The sequence below is a fragment of the Apteryx mantelli genome, chromosome 6, assembly GCF_036417845.1.
Source record: "Apteryx mantelli isolate bAptMan1 chromosome 6, bAptMan1.hap1, whole genome shotgun sequence".
In the NCBI taxonomy this organism is placed as follows: Eukaryota; Metazoa; Chordata; class Aves; order Apterygiformes; family Apterygidae; genus Apteryx; species Apteryx mantelli.
Genome location: NC_089983.1, coordinates 6318165 through 6328384, shown reverse-complemented (window position 1 = coordinate 6328384; position 10220 = coordinate 6318165). Strand labels below are relative to the sequence as shown.

Here is a 10220-nt window from a genome sequence, read left to right as displayed (position 1 = left end):
GACTGGGAAAAGTTTCAGCTGGTGTTTTGGCCCATACTCTCAATGCTGAAATCCAAATTCCTTCTCCTAAATAGTTGTTGTAGTTTTATTTCGACCGGTTTTGGGTTGGCTGGCAAAAGATGCCCACCCCTTTTTGGAAGGCGCACCCCCATCTGTGTCTCTCAAAGCAATGCTTAGACGGGATGGTACACACGTGGTGTGTCACTAGCCAGTAACATGGCCCCACCAAGTTTCCTGTTTGGCGTTGTGCCTGTTTGTCTTCCTGGGCATGCCTTGTTCCAAGTGGAGTCACAGTTTGCGTTCATGTGGAGTGCTACCAACTGGCACACAGGCTCTCTGGTCTGGTGCACACCACGCTCGACAGATTCCTTTTCTAGGATCTCACAGCAGCAACATGGAATGAATCCAGTGGGGATTAAGTCCCATGCTGTGGCAGTTGTTTATATTGTTTCTTAGAAGTGCATGGCCTGTAAATACTTTCAGCGTGGGTGATGCTTATCAGGCTCTATTTCTTATCCAAGGAGTCAGATTCCCCTGGTGTGGAGCTCTTGTGATAGGTTGCAATCCTGCAGTCTGACCCCTTGCATGCAGGAAAGAGCTGGTAACATGCGTGTGTGTTTTGTCTAAAAAAAGATGACCTAGCTGCTGCAACACAGTGAAACAACAGTTAGCATGGGTTCATAAGTGCTACTAAACTGTCACAGCTGTGAATTGTGTTTGGCTCATCTGCAAGCTGTTCCTGTCAGAGCCATGAAGAGGGGAACTGTTCTGATGGCTTGGATTGCCTCAGCTTTGCAACATCATTCTTTACCACTTCTGGAGTGGAAAGTACAGGATGAAGAGGAACAAGGTTGCTTATTCTTTCAGTGTTGCTCAGGATGTGACTGTTAATTTTAATAGAGATGAAAGTGTCCCTTTTGATTGCAAATTTTTGGAGGCTTCTGCCTTGGATAAGCATCTTTAGCCATTCCTCTAGCACAAGTTACGAATATAACAATGAGGAATGGGCAGGGAGGCATGACATTGCAATTGCTGAATACTGATAGGATGCCCAAGGGTTTCTTTACCCTAAGAGCTAACAACCAGAAGCAACTTTGTCATCTTACTAAATTTCAGCCCTGGTACTTTGCATGCTCCACGTCTTCCCTTGAGTGCTTGTCATGTCGGAAGCTCTGACAATGACCGCACTCCACGTGGTGCAAGCAGAGCTGCAATTTGAAGGTTAAGGGAGGAAATTTATACCTGGGAACTTCCCAGTGAATGTGGATTTAAGCATATCTCTGCCTTGTGAACAGTCAGGAATGGGTGAACTTGTGGGAAAGCAGCTACTGAATCTCTTGAGCAGTTTCTCTCTCTCCTTCCCCAACTCTTATGGACAGCCTTTAGCACTAAAACACAGGTGCTTCTCTGAATCTTGCTAAAAGCACTTCAGTGGCTCTGCTGTGGGGTAGTTGCAGTACAGTCAAAAGACATGTTGCCTGCATCTGAAATGCAAGACCAGCAAGTGCTGAGTGACTTTGCGTTGGAGAGGATGGTCACAGAACCCCTTGCCCAGTTGCTGTCTGGCTCTAGTCAGCTAAGAGCTTCAGTACTGAAGTGAGGCCATAATTTTTTCAAAACTCCCGTTAACTTCTGTGCTGAAACTGAGGCTTGAGCATCACAGGGGGATTTGATGGAGGATATCAAATGGCCACAGCCAGTGACTTCTTTGGTTAGCTTGGCTCAGACTTGGTAAATTAGAATGATGTGAGTGCTCCTCTGACACGTGATGAATAGCAGAGGTCCCAGGAGCCTGCAAGGCAAAAGGATCTGGGCTGTCCCAAGGGGTTGCACTGTGCTGCGTGTCTAAGAGGCTTTTGTTTGATACTATGGCCCAACAGGGTCATGGTGACAGATGGGTCTGTGTGGGTGAATTCCCATTCAGTGCTGGGGAATTGTCTCCTCCTCAGGGAGCACAGGCATGTAACTGCTTTTAGTCACTGCAGGGATGCTTGGTCAGGTATTAAGGGAAGAATTGACTTGCCAGCTTTAAACTGAAAACTGATGGGTAGAATTGAACAAAAAGAACTGGGTTCTGCCTTTGGCTATGGAGATATCAGAAATTCAGTGCTTTCTTTTAGTCACAGTGCTAGGGGAAAAAAGCACTGCAGTACATCTCTTAATGGAGAGCTACTGCTAAATGGAGAAAAGCTGACAGCAAATATTTACTCCCAGATCAATTCTGTTTAAAGTGCAATGTTTGTAGCAGAGCTTGGACACAGGAAGGTCAGGTGTAGTATCAAGGCTGTATTTATATAAAGACAGAGGAACATGCTCTGGAAACCACTGCTTAGAAAGGGAAAAGACCAGAGGATTTTGATGGGCACACTATGAGGATCTTAATTTTTGTACTTACACTGAGCATTTTCTCATGTTCAGGTAAGTCACTCAGAATGGATCCATGTCCTATTTCTTATGATTTAGGGGAAAAAGGTACAAGACCAGATTAACTTTTAATGGAACTGTGTGTCTGTCTCAGGGTTTCCGGTGTATGACTATGAACTGCCTGTCACAGAAGAGGCTCTCAATGCTTCCATTGCAAGAATCAATTCTCAGTCACGGGGGCCAAACTTGTATGGTGTTGTCAGGAGCCATGTTAGAAGTGTAAGTTCACAGACAGCTCAGATACTTTACCTGAAATATGCTTTTCTTTGATGGAAAACTGTTTTCCACCCAACCTGGGAAACCCCAATTTAATTGGAGTTTTCAACATTTCTTGGAAGAGGGTGGATTTGGGGCTTTATCCAAAGCTATGGCTTTAGAAACCTGAATGTTCCTTGTGTGTTGTTTTTTAATTAATAATAGGTTAGGAGTTCAAATTTTGCACTCCCACAACATAAATTTATGAGGGAAGTCTCATAGGAGTTTGTTCAAAACTTTATTCAGAAAAGAGCTGGTGCTTTAAAATACCTCCAGCTAACTGCTTTGTTTTGGGCATATGGTCACCTGGTCCATCTGAAAGTCTCAGCTGAATGTCTGCAATGCTAATTAGATGCCACCACAAACACAGGATTCTTTCTTCAATCTGTATTTACTTCACCTGTCTCTACACACCAGTTCTGGATTAAATCTACTAGTGTCTAAATACAATCAGGAAACCGTTGTCTGTTTTAACCTGTATTGGATTCCCAAAGTTAAGGAGTTAAAACTTCATAATTTAAAGTTGGCATGTCTATGTTCCTAAACATCCTGAGAACCACTCTGTTTCTATAGGTGGCTTGTATCAAGTCCTCTGCAAGGATGAATGGCAAGATGACATTTGAATAGATCTAGTCTGGAAAAACTTGTACTTGAAAGCAATTACTGAAAGCAGTGTGTTTATTTGATTCTCCCTTACCGAGCTAAAACATTGATTAGACTGTGAGGATAAGAAAAGAAGATCTTAATGTGTCAACAAAAGCAGCCAAACTCCTTAAAGCTCGCAGTGTGGCATGCACACTTCCTACGGAGGCACCTGAGTTGACAAGGAGTGATTCTTTAGGCTGTGTTAATTCAATTGTTTGCAATCTGCTGATTTACTTCCAAAGTCATGTGTTTGCAATATACTTCCCAGCAGTCTAGATATCCAAAGCAGAGCTGTTTAGCACCCTGGTTTTCACAGAAAGGATGGGAGCAGCAGGAGTGCTGGCATGCTGTTGCCTTGGTGGGCAGCAGCAAACGGGGGTGTTGCTATGTGCACTTACTTCTGAGGGCTGCAGTCTTGGAAACCAACTTGAGCAGCAGGAGGCCTTGCAATGGATTGTGGTGTTTCATCTGAAACACCTGTGGAAAGCTGCTCTATGTTGCTGTTACTAGATCTGCTTAAGAGAACAAAACCCAATGTGTTTTGTTTTTCTTACAAATGTGCGAAAGAAAGCAACCTTTCCCACACTACACTAATCTGCTCTAAATTCGACGCTGACCCATAATGCTGTAATGTCTTGCCTCCACTTGACAAAGAAGCAAGATTGCCATGTAGTGGACATAGAAGACTAACAGGCACTAATTGTATATTTTGTTGATCTTCTTTTTACCAGGTTGACATGTGGAACAGCAATGATTATAAGCTAGTGCTGCAGTTCAGTATCCGTGAAACTGTATGCACAAAAATTTCAGGGAGAGACCCATTCACATGTGACTTCAAATTAGGGTCTTTCGTGGTAAGTGCATTTGTGTCCTTGGATGGGGGGAGAGGGAGGGTACAAAAAAACCCCTTGGTACAGGCTGTTCTCACAACATGTTGAAACATGGTGCTGATGAATGATTGGCCTCCTGAAAACCAAAACAAATATAACCTGCAGTATGGACCGAGTGTTACGTGGGGAGTGGCAGTTCTTGGAAACTCTTCAGGCTGACCTGTTAGGAGAATGGGAGCTGCTCTTAGAGCTGAAAAGAAAGTATGTGTGTCTTGGAGCAGCATGTAGTGAAAGTGTCTGTGTGCTTTGGGACCAACTCCTGGAAGGAAGGTACGGCTTCTTTACAAGATAAGAGAGGGGAAAAACTGAAGTTTGACCTGCTTTTGGCTATCATCCATCCAGGTAAGGAGTAAGAAGCCAGGAAAGCAGGATACAAGTGCAGAATTGGCAATTAATATAGGATCATGTGGGACACCCTCAGAGACACAGCTTTGTGTGCTGCATTATGTAGTAAGGCCAGGAGTCCTACGTGAGCTAAAGATGCTATGATGACTGGGTAGTAAGAATGAGAAAGGAGCTTGGCAGTCTTACCTCTCTGCTCTTTGAGCCGGGGTTTCCAGGCAGCCTAAGGGGAAAGTGACACTCGCGGTATTTTCTTAGTAGAAGCGATATACCCAGGAAGGAAAAATCTCTAACACTCCTGAGTCCCTTCCCAGAGAAGAGGAAAGTCACAGATTAGAGGCCAGGAGAGAGAGAGGTGTCTGCGACATGCAGCCTGAGCTCCTGTCAGAAATGCAGGCTAGTCGTCAAGACACCTACTGCAAGAAGCAACAGGACCTTGTAGCTTTGTGCCTGGCTCGCTGAGGGTGCTGAGCTAACTCACGCTGTTTCTGGATAGTCCTACTGCATACCTCTGCCCGGCATGTGCCACAGTCTCCTCCTTGCATTATAAAGCCACAGCCCCCTAACTATTCATTCAAAAACTCTTTTGACCAGAGAGGCAGTGGTTTTATCCACAGTGACCCCCTCTTTCTGCTCCCAGCTGGTTATTGGGTAAACAAGCCAGATGTGAAGAGATGCCAGAGTAGCTTAAAGCCCCTTTGTACACACCTCTCTGTGCCTCCTGAAGTGCACAGTTGCAGCCTTTGTCAAAAGCATAACAGCCACTTTTAAACCCCGTCCCTCTGAGCACCCTCCTATTTGCAGAGCAGGGAAATGGCATGGTAGAAATCAAACAAGATTTGTAGAGCACAGGTTTCCCTGTGTGGGGAGGGCACTAAGCGGGTCATTTCTGCCCAAATTTATAGCTGTCTTGTGCTTCTGGATCAGCCTGGAGAACCGGAGGATTTGACTTGGCTGACACACCGTTTGACTTTCCTCTCTCTTTCTCACATTCTTTTTTTCTGAAATTTATTACAAAACCCTTGAGAAGATACTCTGGACATTATATAATGATGTTTAAGAAGATACCTTAGAGTTATATAATTGCATGCGTAACCCTGAAAGCAGCATGAGGAGACCTGGAGCACAGAACTCTGCTGGTTATGAGTTTCAGCTGAGTGCCAAAGGCTGGCTGAAGCCTAAATCCAGTCCAAGTGCATTTTTCCTGGTAGGCTTGAACAGTCAGTGCATTTATTTATGGACTTGATGAGAACTTCCTATAACTTTGGAAAGAGAGCAGAATTCACTTGGCAGTGCATGGTCTCCTCATCTAGATGTCCCTGAAGTCAACAGTTGCTTTACTGTTGGCTTTGACTGCTCTTGGATGAGACTGTGAAGGTACCATGTAAAGGCTTATCTTCTTATTGAGTGCAGATCCCCCCTTCACTGTCAGCTGACAGTGCTAATCTTTTCTATCAGATTTTCAACTCCGTTTTCAGCTTGAAATAAACACATATCGGGCTTTTGATATAGCTCTTGCTGGAACTCTGACTCTTAAATGACCAGCTTCAGTGTCAGTACGTCAGCCCTGGATCTGGTCTTCTCTATGCTTGATTATTTTTGACAAAACATGGCTCCTATTGCAAGGAGTGCTTCTGAGTGGTTACGTCTAAACTTGTTGCATAAAACCTGCAAAGCATATGGAGTAGCTCTTGAGCCCCTGTGTCCAATAACGCCATACTGTGCTATGTACTGTATTATGGCACTCAAACTTCTAGAAAGATTATCTGTGGTTCTTTGTGCTGCTGCAAGCTGAGTTCTTCTCACATTTTTTCCTTCTGTGAATGGCAGCCAAACATATCTGTTCTTCCTGGGCACAGAGTTTAGACAAAAGGCAGGATTCTGGGAAGGCAGTCAAGGATGGGATCTCAGAACAGATAGCACAGAAGCTTTCCTAATAGCTAACAAATCATGCTACTACCTCGGGAGGTAGTTTACCCCTGAAAGAGCCAGTTAGGTCTCACTGAGTACCACTGCCCTTGAGGTAAGCAGCTTGTGTGTGTAGATGGGACAATGCTGAAATGATGGCTCTTGCAAGGTTTTTTTCAAAACGCAAAGGTTGGCTGCAGTAAAGTTATCACTGTATTCTAAAGAGACACCATCCTACAGGTCCTCCCAAACCATGGGCACCTCAGCAGATTTACCTGATTTTTTGAGTCGGGGCCTGAACTGGTTCACTGTGATGTGTATGTTGCACATATTAATATAGATGGAACATATAGAGAGAAATCTCTAGTTTAGGCACCATATTTTAGTGGTTGAGAGGATCCATCCCTTGTCCCTTCCTGTTGGTGCAATGGGGTATGAATGACAATGTAAGGATATCCATTTTCTAAATTTGGGTGTAAGTTTGGCTCAAGCATCCATCCAGTCATGAAGGCAACTTCTTTAAAGGTAGTTTCACTTCTAGAGTTGGAGCTGCCATCAGCATAGCCCTGCACAGCTCTTCTATTCATGGTTGGTAATGCCAGAGGCATGGAAAGGATTTGGAAATTTTCTTCTACCTCTAACAGGTTCCAGGCTTCATACAGTTAATATGCAACTGTGGAGCAATAACTTGTGGCTATGGCAGTGTGGAGTTGTATGCCACCAGAGTACACTGTTCTGGCCTCAGGCTGCTCCAAGAATTAGTTTAGGGGTATAGCCTTGAGTTTTTTCCTTTTGGAAGCTGATTAATAAATCCCTGTACAGATGTTTTCCCCTCAGTGAAACTCCAGGAGGGGGATTGCACTATAGGCTTGCTCCATCAGATTTGTCCTATTTTGATCTGTTACAGCCAACTGCTTTCTGCAGAAGTGTTGTGGTAGTCTCTGAAGAGCAGATCGTGAACATGGTTGTCCAGTGCCATCAGGACATGTCCAGCTCGGAATCAATAAGCAGTGAGGAGGTAAGGAAGGGGACAACTTGTTTTTGCTGCCGGGGGAAAAAAATTTGCTCATCCTCTTTTGAAGAGAGGTTGGGTAAGTATGTGTGAAGGCAGGATTTGTAACTGGCTGTGATCATGCATATTGAAACTCTGAATGCCAACACAAGGATTTTTTTTTTTTCCACCTCATTTGATAGTGTTCCCATTTTATTGGTGGAGAAACTGAGGCATGGCGGGGCATGGAATTTGCCTGTGATTAATCACTAGGCCACAGTTCCTCCCCTCCAAATCTAATGGTCGCTTCAAAGTTGGAACATCTTTTCTGCACACTGCCACATTGCCAGAGGACTCTCTGTCCCCGCTGTGGCTCATCTGATGGTGTACTTTTTCTCTCCTTACTCAAATGTCTAGTAACCTTCTTGTCCTGTGCTGTCTGTGCTGCAGAAGCTCCTGCCATCTCTTTTAGTTGCAGTTAGAGGTTTCAAACAGAAAACTGTATGTGGTTTGAAATCCAGCTGTCTCTTGTCACGCTGTACTTTTTTTCATCAGCTGCGAGGTTTGACCTTGCTTGATGCCTGCCTTGGGAGAGTGTGAATCTCTGATAGTCTGGCAGATCTACCAACCTTGACACCCTTTCTCCATTGAAATATATAGTGTGCCTGCGCCTGGAGAACAGTGATTGGCACATTTTATAGACACATCTGATGACTGTGACTCTGTTATTAAATCCAGCCCTCAGCTGAGTGTTTAATCACAGTATAACTGAAGAAGGCTTGCTCTGCTGGGATTTGTGTTCCACGTGGCTTTGTTTTTGAGCTGTCTCATTTGATTTTTAAGGTGTGAGTAAATGCTGATCCCAATCTGTGAGTTCCTGATAGCTGTTTTCAAATCATGCTGGTGTGCACTTTTCCATGAACTGACAGAAAAGGGAGTTCATCTGAAATTGGGTGCCTGCACTTACAACACAAATCAATGGTGGGTGTTGCGCTTGAGGATTATGTTCGGGGAATGAAGCCAGTTCCAAAGGCAAGGTGCCAGAGAATAAGGACAGCTTTTATTTTTGGGAACTGCAAGCAGCTGAATGAATAACTTGAAGTGAACAGGATTCAGCGTCACCTCTTGGTTTGAATTGCCAAATTAGCTTGTGATTTTCTTGTTCAGAGTCTCTATTCAGAACTAGCTAGTGAATGTACCACAGGAATTCTTGATTTGCAGAGCAGAAAGACTGTGTGTGAAGTACTGAAATATGTAAGGTAGTCTTGGATGTTCAGTCTGTCCTCTGCGGGTTAAGCATAACTCTTTTTTAATTGGACACTCAGTATAAACACTTGCTTTTACAAGCAGAGTTCTTTCTGCAAGTCCTCTTTAACCATCACTTAAAATTCAGTACTGCTGCCAATATTCCTGTTAGGGAATATATTTGCTAGAATGTTAATGGGGAATAAATGCCAAAGGGAATTATCGCACATGAAAGGAAAAGTATTTTTTTCTGCAAAGGGCTGCAGCAGGTGCACACCAGCTCTTCCTCTAGAGGTTTTAACTTGGTTCAAAGGATCTCAGCCTGACCCACTGTGAATGATGCTGGTGTAAATCCAGTAGTGTTTGTGGCGTTTGGATGTGACAGGCATCATGACTGACTGAGGCTGGTATTATATTACTAGGAAAGAGACCTACAGAAGATGATTATAGAGAGAGTTTTAAAAGAGTCATTTGAGGCCAAAATGGTGCTCTATGTGACCACAACAGACTAACTCTGCTCTTCAGGCTGCCTGACTCTATCTGCGCTACAGTCAGGTCAGATAAGGTGTTGAGTATCCAAGATATTGACCTGAGGGCCTACCTGGAACTATAGACCTGCTTAGAAACATAACTGCTTTGTAATAGTCTCAGCACTGATCTTGTTTTTGGAGAAATTAATAATGAAGTCCTGAATTACTTCACTGACCACACAGTATCTGAGGAAATGCAGGAGAGGCTGGCTTCTTCATAGATGAGCTTCTTAAAGAAATGTTTTTAATTTCCAGATGATGCATATGCAGATAATGAACCCCAAAAGGCCAGGCAGCAGTCGCAGTGAAGGTAAGCGATTTCTACTATGCTGGACTTCCCTGGCACATGTTGGTTTGCCTTTTGGGCGGGAACAGGTCATCAGTTTGAGGGAGCAGGAAATATGGGAGAACAGCAGTTTGCTCAGATCATGCCCAGCTTCCTTTCCCTGTACATGAGGACATCTCGTTAAGAAAGTAGTTAGGGCATTAGGCTGCAATGTGGGGCAATGCTGTGGTTTGTATGCTCTATGTAACCATTTTCTGGATTGCCAAACTTGTGCTCTCCTAATTAGTACTTGTGTGCATCCTTGAGGTTGTCCTGATGTCACAGAACGTTGAATGAACACGTGTCTGGAAGCATATAGCACCCATGTATGTCTCCATGTTCTTTCTTAAAAGGTCTCTTTGCTCCTGAAACCTTCCCTTCAAGGAGAAGAGGTAACAGCTATGGAGATTGGCGTAAACCCAGCTATATCAGCTCTGACAAGATTGAATAACACGGTTTGTGTAAGTACAGTTGAAAGTGTAGCTTTCATGCAGGCTAGGTCTGCAGGTTTTTGGGCAGAGCAGGAATGTAACTGATCAGGATAAAGGATCTCTTGGAGGAATGTGCTTTTTGACTGCAAGAATGTTAAAAGCCATTTTGTCCTAGACATTTGTAGGACTTGCTTATGGGGACATGCAGTGACATGGGAGAATACAAATAGCACT

The 10220-nt window shown here is 44.0% G+C and overlaps 1 protein-coding gene across 1 annotated transcript; it reads left to right on the top strand.

The window, feature by feature from the left end:
- Positions 1-2369: 2369 nt before the first annotated feature.
- SPP2 (secreted phosphoprotein 2) lies at positions 2370-10006 on the top strand. Its single transcript, XM_013948507.1, has 6 exons — positions 2370-2418; positions 2519-2643; positions 4056-4178; positions 7372-7482; positions 9486-9540; positions 9909-10006. Exons 1-6 carry the CDS (start codon positions 2370-2372, stop codon positions 10004-10006), a joined length of 561 nt encoding a protein of 186 aa, XP_013803961.1.
- The last annotated feature ends 214 nt before the right edge of the window (positions 10007-10220 follow it).

Bases quoted from the DNA above. Each gene is read 5' to 3' on its own strand.
- SPP2 (XM_013948507.1), top strand. From the start codon at position 2,370: ATGAGGATCTTAATTTTTGTACTTACACTGAGCATTTTCTCATGTTCA. The intron at 2,419-2,518 runs GTAAGTCACTCA...TGTCTGTCTCAG, and splicing joins GAGCATTTTCTCATGTTCAG to GGTTTCCGGTGTATGACTAT. The intron at 2,644-4,055 runs GTAAGTTCACAG...TCTTTTTACCAG, and splicing joins TCAGGAGCCATGTTAGAAGT to GTTGACATGTGGAACAGCAA.